The 18,647-nt window shown below is 40.9% G+C and overlaps 1 protein-coding gene across 1 annotated transcript; it reads left to right on the forward strand.

Moving 5' to 3' along the window:
- Positions 1 to 2,602: 2,602 nt before the first annotated feature.
- leo1 (LEO1 homolog, Paf1/RNA polymerase II complex component) lies at positions 2,603 to 18,430 on the forward strand. Its single transcript, XM_031306297.2, has 14 exons — positions 2,603 to 2,830; positions 3,816 to 3,961; positions 5,649 to 5,938; positions 6,555 to 6,757; positions 7,105 to 7,209; positions 7,382 to 7,476; positions 7,698 to 7,846; positions 8,076 to 8,160; positions 8,303 to 8,397; positions 8,501 to 8,635; positions 15,229 to 15,364; positions 17,355 to 17,547; positions 17,678 to 17,778; positions 18,083 to 18,430. Exons 1-14 carry the CDS (start codon positions 2,773 to 2,775, stop codon positions 18,215 to 18,217), a joined length of 1,926 nt encoding a protein of 641 aa, XP_031162157.1. The 5' UTR covers positions 2,603 to 2,772; the 3' UTR covers positions 18,218 to 18,430.
- The last annotated feature ends 217 nt before the right edge of the window (positions 18,431 to 18,647 follow it).

Consider the following 18,647-nt stretch of genomic DNA (forward strand, 5'->3'; position numbering starts at 1 on the left):
AAAAAGAAATTGAACTTTTTTTTTTTTTTTTTTTTTTAGTAAAGAACATAAGTACAACGCCAGTATGTACAAATATAAATAGCCATTACCAGAGGTGCATATACAAAGACAAATATAAGTAGAAAATATTTTTAAAAAGTAGAAAATTAAAGTGCAGTACATATTAAGTCAAATGTATCACTGGTACATGAGAAATTTTTCAAACACTCTTCCAGTCTTAATTGACTTCTTATTTTTAATGTCTTTTATAGTGTTGCCGTAATGGTGCAGTTCTTGAAGGAAGTGTTCAAAGCTTGGTTTGGAGTCTGCCCATTTCTTCTTGTGAATGTGGAATTTCCCCAATAACAATATTAATTGAACAAAATAAACAACATCATTGTCCAACTCATTGCCTTCAAAACAAATAAAAATATCTTTATCTTTAAATTGAATTGATTGCCCAGTGTTCCGTCTTATAAGATGTTGAACATCTACCCAAAATATTTGAGTATACATACAGTGAAAGAACAAATGACGGATTGTTTCTTCTTCTAGTTCACAGAAAGTACAAGAATATTCAATATCAAGTTTAAATCTCCTTAATGTCCTTTTTACTGGATATATTTTATGTAAGATTTTAAAAGAAACCTCTTTTACTTTGTTATTAAGACAGAATTTGTCACCAATTAACCAGATTTTTTGCCAGTTCATTTCTCCAAAAATTGAAGCCCAAAAGAATCTTCCTGAGGGCAGAGTTACCTCTTGTATACAATTCCTGATGTGTTTATTAGAACATTTATTCTTATTATTGAGCCATTTATTCTTATTATTGAGCCATTTTGTTACAGATCATGTTTTCATAAAGAATAAAAAAAAGTAAGAAAGTAAAAAAAAAAATAAAAAAAAATAATACATATCAGTCAATAGATATACAGATGAAAAAATAAAAAATAACAAGTAGTCAGTAAAAAATTATAAACAACAAAAGTACATAGCCAGAGTATCAGACAGTAACTATCAGTTAAATTAATTATAAAGTTAAATCAGATAAGCATTGCATACATTTTGATGCTGATTTACCCTTTAATCCAGAAATACAATCTAGGAAAATAATAAAATAAAATAAATTAACGGCCTAGTGTTAACTAGTTTAGCTCCAATACATTTTTACTGTCTACAAAAAAGATGTATCTGTATCCTGTGAACCAGGACTGAAAATGTATTGCCACCAAGAACAATTGTATCACTGTAGGCCAATTATTTAGATTAGGATGATTGCATTACTATTACTCATTATGACAGCTACATGATAACTGTGAAACTCCATCTGCTGTTTAAGACCAGAAAAAGCATTTAAAAGCCCCTGAAAAAGCGGACTTTACGTTAATATCATCACAACTAGACAAATGTGGCAGAGGTGGAATTAAAACATGAGAGATAAAAATATCTAAGATACAAAATAGTAATTAAAAATAAGGTAGAAGCACAAAATAACATTGTTACATTGAGTAAATGTTAGGTTTAATACAGAGAAAGTTGAAGTGTTTCAGGCAACATGTAAAAGTGTTTGGAGTGAAGTCTGTAGATCAAAGACGATGTCAATCAACTCTCCAGGTGCTGCCAAGAAGCAGCAGACTAAACTACCAAGGAGACCTGGAAAGACAGACTAAACACACATACACATGTAAAACTAAAATCTCTCTCTCTTTCTCTCTTTCCGTCTTTCTCACCCTCTCTCACACTGACACATACAAAACACACATTGTGTGTAGGGAGCTCATCCTCTTTTTACACTGTGTTACACAACAGCGAAGATAGAATTTCAAGTACCCTCTCGGTTCACACAATATATGCACTGTAACAAGATGCCTTTTGGGAAGAGATGTGGGCGCTGAAATCAGATGAATGATAGTAATCAGCAAAAGGTACCAAGAGGAAGACTTCTTCACTGCCATTTTAAAGCAGTTATACACCAGAGTGAACATACATTAGGTCTCTGTCCATGCATCAATACATATTGCAAGTCTGTCTTCTAACTGATTTTAATGTTTTATGTAAAGCACTTTGAATTGCACTGTTGCTGAGATGTGCTATATAAATAAAATTGCCTTGCCTTGCCTTTGAATACCCATTCATCATTTTTTTTTTTTTATACAATCCCCTATATATAGCATCACAATTACATTGCTATATTCCTATTGTGAACCATTATCTAGCATCACTATGATACACATAAAGATCATTCATGTGTCAAAACATAGCTTATATAATTAATTACAAGCATTATTAAGCATAGAGATTTTTCTTTATATATATATATATATATATATATATATATATATATATATATATATATATATATATATATATATAATTTCAGTGGTTGTAAAAAGAGAAACAAGTGTGAAGAAAGTAATGGAAGCCAGATGGGAAGGGTTTTTTGTTTCTTTGTTTTTTCGTTTTGTTTTTTGCCACAATTTGATTTTTAGCCTATATGCTCTTCAAAAATATATGATGGAAAAAAAGGCATCATTTAAACTAGAAAAAAAAAAGTCAAACATGACATTTTTCCATTTATTTTATGTTGAGACAACCCTAGTTTTTACAGTCATTGAGACAAGCACAGACCCTGAGTTTACCGCGGTGTGTACCGCCACCTTGTGGCCGTTATTGCTCAGTACACCAACCATAACACCAACATGTCCGTCTCAGCTTGAACTCGGAAACAAAACCTTTCCTCAAAGCCCGGCGATCATTTCCTGTAGGTCACATTTTTACTACAGTTTGGAAGAAATGGCGGACATGGACGAGTTGTTCGGGAGTGATGGAGACAGCGACAATGAGCAGCGAGGTAACGTTGAAAGTCGTTAGTTGTTGAAGTCGCTAAGCTTATTAGGGATACCGAGTTTTTCCTGATGCTAAGCAGAAATTAGCTTTGCCCGAAGGATGATCCTGAAAAGTGGAACCTGAAAGTTACGTTACACTGATATTAACGTTAACGTTACAAATTATAAATGCATTAACGGGATGTTTTCTAAAAGCTAGCTTTGTTAGAAACGAGTACGTTTATTTTAGCCTTCATTTAGTGAACTTTTTACGTTAGCTAGCTAGCGTTCACAAGCTAGCTATTTGCATAGATATAAAACATAACTAAATAACTAGCTAGCTATGGCTATTTCTGTTAGCTAGCAGAGCTGGAAGTCGTTCCAACTTATGTTACACGACTGCAACAACAGTAACGTTACATTGTTTGTCAAGCACATGTTCTCATCAAATGTGCAGCACAACTCAGCTTTGTTAATTGCATCAGTAAATTCCCAGTTTCACATCAAAACAACGCTCAAAATGCATGAATCTAGTAGCTCGTATATTTGAGTTATTCACTAACTTGTTAGTGTCATGAACGTTTGTTGCACAGTTAAATTAGACCGTTTCATAACCGGTTGATAACTCCTTGTCCCGGTAAATAGGATATAAATAGTTGTCTACTTCCGTGTTTTGGTGCAGTTGATCCTTTTCCTTTGACATTTGGAATTCTGTGTTTTCCTTCACATATATAAAGACATTTTCACCATAAATTGGTGCGTAAAAATGTATCAGTATGCAAGAAATGAAATCTTTCGCGCTCAAGATTTTCTGCGGAGAGACCCCCAGATCCAACTTTTAAGATGTGCCCCCCCCCCCAATGACCCGTTCTTAGCCAGGAAAAAACCTCATATATAGAACCGTGCGAGAGTAATTAAGAAAAAAACCTGTAATGTGCTAAAAATGTGTCACCAAGCCACCACAACATTAACCATCTGTAAACTGATGAACTCTGCATTATTGTGTTTCAGAGTCTGGCTCTGGTTCCGGTTCAGACTCGGAGCCCGAGAGACCCCGATCCGCCAGCAACGCCTCAGGCAGTGGCAGCAACAGTGAGAGGGAACGAGATGATGATGAAGAGGAAGGCCAGGAGGCAGGGAAACCCAGTATTAATAAGGTGTGTGCCTGTTTGACTGATGACACCCAGCACCAAAAGTGTGGATTTAGTCTTACCCCTATCCAATAGTCACTCAAACATTTAATAGAGAGGCGAAGTCCCTCCCCTTCCGGTGGACCTCATGGAGCCTTAATTCGGAAAAAATGTGAAAGGTAGTGAACAGGGAGAGGCAAATTATTTTTTTATCCCATTTGAATTGAGCCATGGATTACAAATATGATGTTTGTAAATTTAAAAGATAATTTTTCAACCGAAGAAAGTCTCAGTTAGCCGTAGGTTTGTCATATGACCACTTAGTTTTGTGTGAAACCGCTCAGTGAACTACATCTCTCGTCTCACACAATTTACGTCACCTAGCTTGATGCTCAACTTGCTCGCTAGCTAGCTTAGCTCTGTTCCTCAACACATGTAACGTTATCTTACCTGATGTGTTTTATCCAGTGAAGTGTTTTCAGCAGATCAAGAAGAACAAGCAAGACCCACTGCTCATTTGAGTAACGTTACATCCCCGATACGATACACAGAGACATCGTAGCTTCAGCGAGACGTCATCCATGAGACTTTGAAGTGTGTAGTCTTTCTAATTACGGATTTTCACAGTCTTATACTTCAACAGTTTAACAATAAACTGAGACTTTCTTCAGCTGAAAAAGTATCTTTTAAATTGACGAACATCATGTTTGTAATCCATGGCTGAATTCAAACGGGATCAAAAAATGATTTGCCTCTCCCCGTTCACTACCGCTCATATTTTTTCGAAAGATAGGTCCCATGGACTGGAAGTAGAAGGGCGTGACTTCGGCGCTCTATTTAATAATGTGTTTTTTAGCATAGCTGCTATTTATCCCACAGTCCAACAACATGTACAGTAAGTCAGTTGTTAGCGTTGCAAATCCTACAGTGAGCTCTGAGGAGCAATAGGGGCATATAGGCAAGAAAGGAGTGAACAATTCTGTCTTACATTCTTATTTTATTATGCTCGGGTTTTATAAGTCTGTAACATTAGACTCTACGCTTTTTATCACACCAAGAGGAAAAAGAAGTCTCCACCAAGAAATAATTTTGCCAAAGCACATTGGCTGACCTACTCTGATCCATGTCTTCTCATTGAAGACATCATTGATCAGATGATGGATCACTTTGAGTTTAGGTTTGACACTGTAAAGTGTGTAAACAATGAACCATGAGTTCAGAAATCGAATTACATGTAGCATTTATTGCAAAATAATAAGGGGAAATGTAAAAAAGAAAGTATGGGGGCCAATTTGAAAAGGTTAAACAATATACACTGAGATAGATCACATGAGTAACTCTGCTGTAATTTAATGCTGCATTAATCCTGCTGACCATTGAACTTGCCCACACCAAAAGTGAGGGCAAGTTCAATGGTCAGCAGTGATAAATATGGGCTGATGAAAAGTGCTAGATTGGTGCATGTGCACTCAGACAGATTGAAAAAAAAAAAAAAAGAAAGAAGAATAACCTTATTGAAAGTTAGCTTTTGAATGTTTTGCAGCCAGTATATGCTATAGCGTATTTTTTTCCCGTCAGCATGTTAACACTACCTTTTTACACCAGGGGTCTGCCACCATTAATCCATTGTCAACCTGCTAGAAACACTGAGTAATTGAAAAACATTGTGTGCGCCTCTCTTACAAACGTACTCACCTTTCCTTCTACCGCATAGGAGCTGTTTGGAGACGACAGTGAGGATGAGCAACACAGTCAGCACAGCGGCAGCGACAACCAGTCTGACCGTTCAGGGAACCAGTCGGACGCCAGCATGCACTCAGACCAGCAGGACAACGATCACTCTGATGCAGAGCAGCACAGCGGCTCAGAGCACGGACATCAAGACGAGGATGAAGACGAGGAGGACGGGGGCCACCGGTCAGAAGGTGGAAGCCCGGCTGGCAGCGGGATGTCAGGAGCAGGGAGCCCTCGCTCTGAGAGGGGCAGTGTCCGTTCGGACAGAAGGTACGCCGACACACACTGGATGTGCGTCAATGTTTAACTGAGATAACATTAGTGATGCCCGAGGGGACCCCAACAAATACACTATTTACTCCAGGTTTATAAAACTACAGTGCCCAGCTGTTGACATTTGTTAGACTTTATCAAAAAAAGTCTACTTGTGTTTCTTCATCTTGGAATTTGAGACACTTTCCTTTGTAGTAGGAAGTAGGGCTGCACGATAATAGGAAAACAACTAATTGCGATTATTTTGACTGATATTGCAATTACGATATTGGAGGGAATGATGATTTTTGTATCATTATTCTCATTATTCTCATTCTCAAGAAAAAAATCTTTTTTTGCAAGGATCTGTACCAAACAAAGATTTTTTTCTTTAGTCTGCAGGATACGATTTGTAGGCCGGGACATCTCTGCAGCACCACAATACTTTATTTTAGAATGGTTTGACACATATTTTGCATTTAACAAATATTGCGCCCCCCCCCCTGCGATTTGGATATTGCACTAGTTCATATTACGATTTCGATAAAATTGCAATTAATTGTGCAGCCCTAGTGGGAAGACCAGATTTTAATTTCTTGATATATTTCTTCCAATGTGTTTGTTTTCAAACCAGCGTGCACAGTGATCCTGCGACTCCGCAGTCAGGGCCGGGCACCCCTCACTCTGAAGCTTCTGGCAGGGAGAACCAGTCAGATGATGAGAAGTGGGGAGGAAGGGCTAAGAGCGACCAGTCAGAGGATGAGGAGGAGAAACGACATTACTCTGACGAAGAACGGGAGAACTCCGATGACGAGGGGCCGAGGAACAGGAAGTCAGGTACTCCCAGGGTCCAGGTGGAGGAAATATTACACATGGACTGGATCCCGAGCCATCCATCTGTGTTAATCTTGGCACGTTGGATTTTGTGGAAGAGGATTAGGGCCCAATCTGAAATTGGTATCCTGAGCTCTGAGGTATTCAGAGCTGCTGTCCTATTAATCTCAGGACTCTGAGAATAAATTCACAGGACTCTGAGATTAATACGAGATTCAACGTTTTGTGCGTGGCGATGAGCCTTTTTTAATTAACTGTAAGATCTCTTCATGTGTCCTGCACCTTCAGTTTATACCGTCATGTGGAAATTATACTGCTGTGCTATACCTGTTGTGATTTTATTTTTTCAGAGTCTGCAAAGGGCAGTGATAGTGAAGATGATTTCCTCAGACAGAAAACCAAAGCAAGTGCCGCCTCTGACTCCGATTCAGACAGCGATATCGGAACAAAGAAAGGTAAGAAACCGCCTGAGCAAAGAAATATTTGTGCCCCAAACCTAACCTTGTTGGTTCACAGTAGTATCTACGATTCAAATCGGAGTTATAATTTTATTAGTTGCAGCTGAAGTTAGACCTTTGTATTGCTCTTATGTACTTTAAAGCAGTCCCTCTTCCATTCTGTTCACAGTAAAGAAGACGGCAGCCGACGATCTGTTTGGAGAGGCCGATGACATCTCTTCAGACAGCGATGCAGAGAAGCCTCCGACCCCGGGACAGCCCCTGGTATGTGTCTGTCCTCTCCCTCTCTGTCTCTTTCCTCCTCTGATCACCACGTCTCTTTAATTGTGCCCAGTTCTTATTTTATAAGAGTTCCCAAATCTCTTTTTCTCAGAGCCTCTCGCTAAGCCTCTCTGAGCTGATCCCTATTATCATGGCTCATTGAATCATACAGTGTTTTTTGAAATGTTCTCTTCCTCTCCCTCTCTTTGTGCGTGTGTGTCTAGGACATGGAGGATGGGATGGAGGGGGAGCAGGCAGAAGAGGAGCCTGCGCCCGAAACTCGTATCGAAGTAGAGATCCCAAAAGTCAGCACAGACCTGGGATCTGACCTTTATTTTGTCAAGCTGCCCAACTTTTTGTCTGTGGAGCCCAGGTCAGAACCTTGACACTGTCAATAAATGCAATATAAACACATAAAAAAAAAAAGAAGGAAAGGGGATGATGAAAGGCATATTTTCAGACACTTAGTGCCTATGATCATTTACTCTGCTGCTAGTGAGGAGGAGAATCGCGGGAGCTTTGTTGAGTCTTGATGAGCATAAAAGCCTCTGCGTAACTTAAAGGTATGCTCATTTTGATTTTCATTCAATCGCCCTTTATAGACCCTTTGATCCTCAGTACTATGAGGATGAATTTGAGGATGAAGAAATGCTGGATGAAGAGGGACGGACCAGGCTCAAGCTGAAGGTATGTGGTCCACATCATGTGTGTGTAGTTGTCCGTGTGGGAATAAATAAATAAGTGATATAAGCTTCTAAAAACATTCTTGTATATAAGGCTGCTGATGTTATCAAGAAAGTGACCAGAGTTTATTCTTTCTCTCCCACAGGTGGAGAATACAATTCGGTGGAGAGCCAAGAGAGACGAGGACGGAAATGAAGCACGAGAGAGCAACGCGCGCATTGTCAAATGGTCTGACGGCAGGTGTGTATTATGTCGAGCTGGATGTGGGAAGTTACTGCACTGTGAGCAGGACAGGCTCTGTACTTTCTGTGGTTTTTACATTTCTTTTTTCCCCCTGCCACAGCATGTCCCTCCACCTTGGGAATGAAGTGTTTGATGTTTACAAAGCTCCTCTCCAGGGAGACCACAACCACCTGTTCATCCGACAGGGCACCGGACTGCAGGGACAGGCCGTGTTCAAAACCAAACTCACATTCAGGTAACACAGTAACACGCAGTCTTGTATAAAGTACTTGAAAGCAGTACTTGAGTAAAAGTACAAGTATCTTACCAGAAAATGACCTTGGTAGAAGTTAAAGTCCCCTTTTAGAATATTACTTGAGTAAAAGGCTGTGTCTCATTCCGCATACTTCCGTCAGTACACTGCTAGTGTGCACTGACCACTTTTCTGCCGTAGTGCCCACTTTCGATGGTTAGTATTGTCCCAAAAGGAACACTTGTGTTAAAACACTTACCGGAAATGACGAGCGGGATGAGCGTGACGAACGCGACACATGCCAGCTGATTGGACGAACACGTCACGTGGGTCTGGCTGCTCCCGAATTTCAAAACCGACCATAACGGCGGCTCGTTCGGAATACAATCTCGTATTTCTCGAACATAGTTCACCGAAACGTGTTTCTGAAAACATTTTAAGCAAGAAATAGGCCATGCAGTTGCTGAATCTGTCTGTTGTTTTTGATCGACAAAGGTCAGTTTAAAAGATTTTCGTAAAGTAGCCTGGATTCAACTGATTAAAAACTTGCCGACGTCCTGGTCCCTCCCCTTCCGCTTTGTAGTTAAGATGGCGCCCGTTTAGTGGGAGTAGGGTCCATCGTTCCACACTGAACTTTTTGACCGTTTGATCTACACTATATACTTAAAACTAAGTGTTTGAAGTATGCAAGGAGGTGGTTTGAGACACAGCCAAAGTCTTAAAGTATCTGATATTTACTGTACTTAAGTATCAAAAGTGATTTGATATTGGGGCGGCGTCTAGCTCACACAGTAAGAGCGTTCGAATCCGACCTGCTGCCCTTTGCTGCGTGTCATCCCCCATCTCTCTCCCCCTTTCATGCCTATCCACTGTCTCTATGTAATAAAGGGAAAAGAAAAAAATGATCCTAAAAAAAATGTACTTAACTATTAGATGTAAAAGTAAAAAAACACAACAACTTTGATTATGAAGTTTATTGTGGCTTCCTTATAGTGAAGCATAATATTCAGGATTTTCCACACTTTCTTAAACATCAAGTCTGACATCAACAAAGGGAAAAACAAAGGGAAGCAGAATTTTATTTTTTTGGTGAGAAAGAATCTTTCACTCCAATGTACGAAAACATTTCTTGCAAGTAACCAAGATGCTTAGGGGAAATGTAGTGGAGGAGAAGTATACATTTTATTTTGGATATGTAGTGGAGGAAAGATTTCCAGAAATATAAATAAAGTAAAGTACAGATACGTGAAAATTCTACTTAAGTACAGTAAGGAAGTATTTGTACTTTGTTACATTACCACACTGGTAACATGCCATTGTTGTCAGTGGCGACAGGCTGCTATTAAGACGCAAGTCTCACACACAGAGACATGTTTTCACTTGAGGAAAAAACTGTGTGGTTGCAGATACTCCTCCTCTGTCTGGCTCACTGACATCTGTAGATGTACTAAATAAGCCCCAGGCTGTCTCTTATTCCAAACACCAATATCAGCCTACATTCAAGCACCATTCAGAATTGTACTCTATGCTGTAAATCCTGGATCACCTTATGCAAGCTGCCCAGGTTTCTCCCGAGAAGTATGTAAGCCTCTTAGCACCCCCAAGTCCACCTGGATGTTCTGTCTCCTAAGACCACATGGGGCTAGTGGGACACTGGCCAAAGCTGCTTTAATGCACAAAACAGTCCTCCACGCTGCCAGGCAGGACATTGCCATTTGTTCTGGTTGTGTATTATCATCAGAGCAGAGTTTTGATTAGGATTAGAGCTGAAGCGGCTCAGGGTACAAATGGTTAGGTAACAGTGTTTTTTTTTTTTTAAGGGGCGACTTCAGAACATAATGGAGCAAAAGCATTTTAGCAAGATGGATACAGAGTTTAGGCTTAGAGTTTCTGTTTACAGCTGGTTGAGAGGCTCAATTTCCCAACAGAATAGATTTTAAAAATGAAAGACACGATCTGAAAGCAAAAGGTATGCCTTCATTCACTGCATCACTGTCATGCTTTCAATAGCTTCCTAGTGGTCTCGGAGCAAAATCACGATCGCAGTAGGTTCAGCCATAATTCTTTTTAACAATATCTTGAAAAAATATCTCCAATGTGACATGAGAGCTGATTATTTAGGAAATCGTTTAAGTTCTTTCTCGTTGAGGAAAATTGAGGCGATCGGTGCAGGCAGAAAAAAATGCTGATTCCACTGAAACCGCTGTAGTGCCAAAATAATAAACAGGCAATTTCATAAAAACAATTGTGAGGAGGAGGATATTCTGGTTTGGGGACAGTGTGGAAAACAGTTGTTTTCTGTGAGGTCTGCTGTCAGTTTCAAGCCATAGGCAAGAAGTCTGAGGTGTATGACGCTTGACGTGTTGAATTAATTGACTTGAATTGACTCATAAAAACATTTGCAAATCTGACTTTTTGAATATAACCCTACATTGTTTTTATCCATGTTTGCTTGCTAGCTTCTTTTCTGGCTTGTTGCTACGTTTCTTGGGGCGTTAAAACGCCACCAACTGGCAATCGGTGTAAGAGCATGAAACCATTGGCAGGAATATGCATCACATGGCCCGTGTGCACAAGTTAAAGATAAGGTAAACCTTTATTGATCCCCAGAGGGGAAAATTTGGTTGATATATCAGCCTAAAGACAGCAATAGTACAGATAAATAAAGACAGTAAAAGAATGAATAATCAATCTTATTTCTAGATAGAAACATAAATGGGGGCCCACTCATAAAAACGTTCCATAGCACTCCTAGTGGTCACCAATGCTAACTCCACGGGACCTTTTTAAAGGTGTAGTGTTTTAAGTATTTTATTAGCTAAAATCAATGTCTTCATTCATAAATATGTGGCAATGATCTGACTTATCCTCGTAAGAGAAGAATTCTTATCTGTATTTACATTGGACGGGCAAGTCCAAGGAGGCTCGTTCCGCCATTTTGAAAAACTAGAATCGCTGAGAGGGACATGAAGCACTAGCCTACCTGTCTAGCTAATCCACAACGCGTTTTCGTTCAGAGCCAGCGTCACGTGACGGAAACCAGCTGAAACGGAGAAGGAGATCAGTGAGAGGCGCTTGCAGAGATGTTCACAAGTCATTTTTTGCAAGTCAAGTCTTTGAGGGGCAAGTTCAAGTCAAGTCTCAAGTCTTTTGCCATGAGTCCAAGTCAAGTCTCAAGTCTCTGGCCATCTGATCTGTCCCTAACACTGTATTGTTAAATCTTATGAATTCAAAGCATGTCCTGTAGCTGTCACATCATATGGATACAACTATAAAGATACAATTTGCATGTTCCCAGCATTAGCACAACACTTTGCAATGGTTAGCTTGTTACCGGTGATGATATGTGCTAAATGTAATGTCTCTTTCACTCAAAAAAATGTCGAAGTGGAAATCAAGAGAATAGTGGCAGCGCCACACCAGTTACAGAACAACATGCATCTCAGTGTCAGTCCAAATTACGCACAATAAGCAGTTTGAACTCACTGATGTAATGCCATTTATTTTCTAAGTGTTTGTACGCTCAGTGAAACTGAGTCCAGCGCGAGGGAGACCCGACTCAGAGGAGGAGAGGTTAGTGAGGCCAGCGTCTCCACGGCAGGTGACAGTGCGCATGGATCCGCTGCGCCACGCATGGATGAAATAATGAAATAGTAAATAGGGCTACAGTAACAGAAATATGTGCAGAATTAAGACAGTCAAGACGGCCCAGTGTTTGGTGGACCGGGTACACCTTGTTTACTTAATAGCCTACAAATCATCCACGGGATCAATTACGCATCACCTGAGTTTGCCCACCCGACACAGCGTTTGTTCCTGGGGAGATGGATCAGTGCGTCCCGCCTCCTGTGCGCAATGGATGTCTGAGCCTCAGCTACTACTAACTATAAAGATACTATTTGCCTGTTCCCAGAATTAGCACTTTGCGATGGTTAGCTTGTTACCTGTGACGATATATGCTAAATGTAATGTCTCTTTCACATTAGTGTGTGAGTGACTGACCTATTTGGATGTGTTTTGAGACGCCTGATGAAGTCCGACGTTGATCCGGCATCATTTATCTTGGTGCCACACACCTTGCATGTAGCTGCTCGCTTACTGCCACTGTTTACCAAGTTATTGAAAGCAAAACTAATGACAAAAGGTACAACTCCAGGAGGACTTGGTGTCGCCATCTGCAATGCATTTTTTGATATGTGCGCGCACATAGGCGCATGCGTTACGTTGCACATTATGGCAAAGGGCAGGGGACATACAGTGAGGAAAATAAGTATTTGAACACCCTGCTATTTTGCAAGTTCTCCCATTTAGAAATCATGGAGGGGTCTGAAATTGTCATCGTAGGTGCATGTCCACTGTGAGAGACATAATCTAAAAAAAAAAATCCAGAAATCACAATGTATGATTTTTTTAACTATTTATTTGTATGATACAGCTGCAAATAAGTATTTGAACACCTGAGAAAATCAATGTTAATATTTGGTACAGTAGCCTTTGTTTGCAATTACAGAGGTCAAACGTTTCCTGTAGTTTTTCACCAGGTTTGCACACACTGCAGGAGGGATTTTGGCCCACTCCTCCACACAGATCTTCTCTAGATCAGTCAGGTTTCTGGGCTGTCGCTGAGAAACACGGAGTTTGAGCTCCCTCCAAAGATTCTCTATTGGGTTTAGGTCTGGAGACTGGCTAGGCCACGCCAGAACCTTGATATGCTTCTTACAGAGCCACTCCTTGGTTATCCTGGCTGTGTGCTTCGGGTCATTGTCATGTTGGAAGATCCCAGCCTCGACCCATCTTCAATGCTCTAACTGAGGGAAGGAGGTTGTTCCCCAAAATCTCGCAATACATGGCCCCGGTCATCCTCTCCTTAATACAGTGCAGTCGCCCTGTCCCATGTGCAGAAAAAAAACCCCCAAAGCATGATGCTACCACCCCCATGCTTCACAGTAGGGATGGTGTTCTTGGGATGGTACTCATCATTCTTCTTCCTCCAAACACGGTTAGTGGAATTATGACCAAAAAGTTCTATTTTGGTCTCATCTGACCACATGACTTTCTCCCATGACTCCTCTGGATCATCCAAATGGTCATTGGCAAACTTAAGACGGGCCTTGACATGTGCTGGTTTAAGCAGGGGAACCTTCCGTGCCATGCATGATTTCAAACCATGACGTCTTAGTGTATTACCAACAGTAACCTTGGAAACGGTGGTCCCAGCTCTTTTCAGGTCATTGACCAGCTCCTCCCGTGTAGTTCTGGGCTGATTTCTCACCTTTCTTAGGATCATTGAGACCCCACGAGGTGAGATCTTGCATGGAGCCCCAGTCTGAGGGAGATTGACAGTCATGTTTAGCTTCTTCCATTTTCTAATGATTGCTCCAACAGTGGACCTTTTTTCACCAAGCTGCTTGGCAATTTCCCCGTAGCCCTTTCCAGCCTTGTGGAGGTGTACAATTTTGTCTCTAGTGTCTTTGGACAGCTCTTTGGTCTTGGCCATGTTAGTAGTTGGATTCTTACTGATTGTATGGGGTGGACAGGTGTCTTTATGCAGCTAACGTCCTCACACAGGTGCATCGAATTTAGGATAATAAATGGAGTGGAGGTGGACATTTTAAAGGCAGACTAACAGGTCTTTGAGGGTCAGAATTCTAGCTGATAGACAGGTGTTCAAATACTTATTTGCAGCTGTATCATACAAATAAATAGTTAAAAAATCATATATTGTGATTTCTGGATTTTTTTTTTAGATTGTGTCTCTCACAGTGGACATGCACCTACGATGACAATTTCAGACCCCTCCATGATTTCTAAGTGGGAGAACTTGCAAAATAGCAGGGTGTTCAAATACTTATTTTCCTCACTGTACAGCTCGTCATACGTTTCCCCGTATATGCGCCAATAAAAGAAAATAGAAATACATTAATACATTTAGATTTAAAAAGCAATAATTGTATGAAAACAGGTTGTTGACGAGTCTCGAAGTCCGAGTCAAGTCTGAAGTCTTTTGGGTCGAGTCCGAGTCAAGTCTGAAGTCAGCTGTTTGTGCGACTTAAGTGCGACTCAAGTCCGAGTCTCAGACTCGAGTCCCCATCTCTGGGTGCTTGTCACCGCCCCGGCAAATTTGAAAGCCTGCACTGCACTTTAGATCATAATGGAGGATCATACTTATGCCGAGCTACAGGAAAAGGAATCCTCGTCGCCAAAAAAGCGAAAATTGGAAGACATGTTGTCATAGCTCCTTGGTACATAACGGCTACGGTAGTTGCAACACGCATTTGAAAAAGCGAGGCGCTAGAGAGCACTATTCGTTTGAATGCAAAATACAATTTCACCGCTAGATGGGAGAAATTCCTACACAGTGTATAACGAGTGTGGACTTCAACAGGTTTGGCAGTATTGATTTATGTTTTTGACCGTCTGCAATGCAAATGTAGGTATGTAATTAAGCTTTTCTTGCAAATGACCAAAGAAATGAAGGTGAAAATGAAAGAAAGTGGTGAAAACAGTTTGAAATGTTTGAAGGAATACTATAAAAAATAAAATAAAAATGTCTCCTTAAATCTGACATTGGTGGTGTGTTTCTTCTGTATTTCCAGGCCCCACTCCACAGACAGCGCCACCCACAGGAAGATGACCCTGTCTCTGGCTGACCGCTGCTCCAAGACGCAGAAGATCAGAATCCTTCCCATGGCTGGACGAGATCCCGAGTCGCATCGCAACGAAATGATCAAGGTAACACTCTGTCCATTTGTGCTGTTCTGCTTGTCTTTTCCCCAGCCCTGTTTGACAATGGCTTTGTTACTGCAGGGACCAAAAAATGTGGCACGAGGCCAGTTGTTGACAAGCATCACGGCCAGTTACAAAAAGACATAAGCGGATGTGCTTACATAATGGGGTCACAGTGGTCAGTGAAATGAAAATAGTGTTGGCAAGTCTGGGGGGGGGGTGGGGGGTGGGGGGGGTTGTTGCTGCCAGTGTTACCCTAACAAGTAGTGCTGATTTATAGTTTGACTGTGCTTAGCACTCCCCTGGGGTGTGTTTGGCTACTGTGGTTGTCAAACGTAGAAACACAACTTTCACATTTTGCTTAATACCTACATACTTTGTAATTGTTAAGTGTCAATGAAGTCTGACTTCAGCCAGATCTGTAGGAGCTGGTAATGTGAAAATCTTAATAACGTGTGACTTTCCTCGTCATTTTCAATTGTACGGGCAAGTTAGACTGGGTAAACCCAGCCCGATCTGCCGGCGATTTGATTTCGCCCTGCAGCTCAGACAGGAAACCTTACGTTTATCTATCCTGCTTCCGTTACAATTTTGCGGGGACCAATCACAAACTGGCTTATCCACCTGGTGCGCTATTGCCGGGTTTAACACGATGACGATAGAGAAGCGACCAAGCAGCTTCTTGTTTACATTCGGCCACCGAAGCGCACCAACCTGTTGATGCCGCTGTCGCTGCTACATCACCCGGATTGTTGGTCTGATTGGTTGAAGGACTATCCAATTGCGTACAGAGTCATTTGAACTATGCCCGTTGATCACGCCTCTTGTGCAGTAGAAAATACAGAGCAGACTCCCCAGACTAATGTTCAATCTTAAAAGATTGAGCTTGGTCTGGTGATAGACAGACTACGGGCAAGTTGCATTTGTACATTAAACTACAATAGAAGGTTTCAACAATTTGTTGTTTTTTTTGTTGTTTTTTTTTAATTGATATCTTAATTACCATTTGAAAGAGCCAAGAAAGCAGCTTTTTCTTCAAAAGTACAGCTTATTCAGCTGGGGGGTGACTTGAAGGATGGCAAATGTTGAAATAAAAAAACCTTCATGCAGTGAGTACATGTGTCAAAAGATTGTAGATATTTTGGTTACAGACATTTGGGAAGTCTTAGACAAGGGAATATATTCTTAGTGCTTCTGTATACTGACGTGATGAGTCATGCTTATAGTCCATATTTTGACACAGAACGCTTTGGTTTAGCGCTCCCATTGTAGTGTGTTAAACCGATTTAACATGGCAGCTGTTCAGCTGCACTTTCAGCTTGTTTGTGTTACATTTCTTGTGTATTTTCAGAGTTGGATGCAGCTCATGTGCTTGTAACATCTTGAGTTTGACTGTAGCCTCAGCCTTTTAACTGTTATTCTACTCTCCATTTTCTTTCCTGTATTTCTTTCCTCTGCCTTGAGCTGACCATTCAAGATAGATAGAGTAATTTATTAATCCCAGTTGTTACAGCAGCCGTGTTACGTACCGTGTTGGATTTCTCTTCTGTTCATTCACCGCATTTTGTTAATTGATGAAAATAAACTATTAACACTTCCATTTTTGAAAGCATTCTTAGTTTACAGCATTTTTTCATACCTGCCTAAAACCTTTGCACAGTACTGTATATATTTGTGCTATAGTTTAAAAAAAAGAAAAATGTTTGGGCTAGTTGATCATGAATTATTTGATTTGAAGAAATAACTGACAAAGCCAAACCTGTTGATCAGTTTGAATAGCTGACTGCAAAAACAATGGTCATTCTTGTAATATATCTAAAAATGTGGACAGACCACCTTACAGCTTATATTAAAAGACATGAATGGAACCCCCCCCCCCCCCCCCCCACAGAGTGAATTTGCTCTTACATAAATATGCACTTTGATTACCAGCTCTAAACAAAATGTCAAACTTGAAGCCAGTAAAAGTAATTCCCACCGTTGTCTCTCCTGGCAGAAAGAGGAGGAGCGGCTGCGAGCGTCTATCCGCAGAGAGTCCCAGCAGAGGAGGATGAGGGAGAAGCAGCACCAGAGAGGCCTGAGCAGCGGTTACCTGGAGCCCGACCGCTACGATGACGAGGAGGAGGGCGAGGAAGCCATCAGCCTGGCAGCCATCAAGAGCAAATACAAGGGAGGAGGAGGCCTGAGAGGTGAGGACTAATACACGGTCACATTCTCCTTTTTATTATTTCTCACAGGATTTTTATGAAGTCACTGAGATCTAATGAATATTCCTCCTTTTTTTTCTTTTTTTTTTTGCCCCGTCTCGACCCAATCCAGAGGAACGAGCGAGGATCTACTCGTCGTCAGACGGTGATGAAGGCTCTGATGATGACAAGGCCCAGAGGCTGATGAAGGCCAAGAAGCTAGACAGCGATGAGGTAGGTGTAGTATCCTGCTGGACAGAGAGGAGGCAGTGTGACGCAGTTCACTGTGGAGCTTAAAAAAAAAAAAAAAGCCTACTTGTCGCCTGTCATGTGAGCTGAACAAGACAAGAAATACTAGTCCTTCTATATAACTTGCACTTAATTCTGCACTGACTGTTACTGCCAAACCAAAGTTGTGGTACTGCCAAAAAAACAAAGTGCAACTGTAACATGACAGACTGAAAGTACTGAGAAGCTGTACAGAATGTCTGCTGCTGTCAGCATCAGAGCGTCATCTCTCCTGTTCTGTTTTGTGCAGGAGGGCGAAGGTTCGGGCAAGAGAAAGGCAGAGGACGATGAGGAAATGGCCACCAAGAAGGCCAAGAAATATGTCATCAGTGACGAAGAAGAAGAAGAGGAGGAGGAGGTGGAGGAGGAAGAGGATGATGAATAATTCACTTTTCTTTTTTTTCTTTTCTTTTTTTTTTATCATTCCACTGTATTATCAGTGCTCAGCCCACATGGCATATAAACAGCCATATTTTGTTTTGTATATTTTCTTAAGACCTGTGTGTGGGTGAGTGTGTCTGTAGGTGTGATTGTGTGTTTGCTTGTTTATGTTGTGTACAGCAGAGGTGAGAAATAAAGAAATGGTTGTCTTATGTAACCAGTGTTTCCAAAGGCCCCTTTTATCTCTTTTACCATAACAATTCATATGCATGAATCACACTGTTGTGAGTTAATGAAACGAACTGCTTAGCCCAGTTTCCAAACAAAAAGGTCAATCAGATAAGTGCTGTAGATTGATTTGGGATTAAATTGGGTAAATAGCGTAACCACATCGCCTGTAGCTCACTCGCACAACAAAACACATCATTGACCAG

This window comes from Sander lucioperca, chromosome 3 (assembly GCF_008315115.2).
Source record: "Sander lucioperca isolate FBNREF2018 chromosome 3, SLUC_FBN_1.2, whole genome shotgun sequence".
NCBI classification, from domain to species: domain Eukaryota; kingdom Metazoa; phylum Chordata; class Actinopteri; order Perciformes; family Percidae; genus Sander; species Sander lucioperca.

Excerpts from the sequence above, each read along its gene's own strand:
- leo1 (XM_031306297.2), top strand. The coding sequence starts at position 2,773 with ATGGCGGACATGGACGAGTTGTTCGGGAGTGATGGAGACAGCGACAAT. Across the intron at positions 7,210-7,381 it reads CGATATCGGAACAAAGAAAG|TAAAGAAGACGGCAGCCGAC; the intron begins GTAAGAAACCGC and ends TTCTGTTCACAG. Across the intron at positions 15,365-17,354 it reads ATCGCAACGAAATGATCAAG|AAAGAGGAGGAGCGGCTGCG; the intron begins GTAACACTCTGT and ends CTCTCCTGGCAG.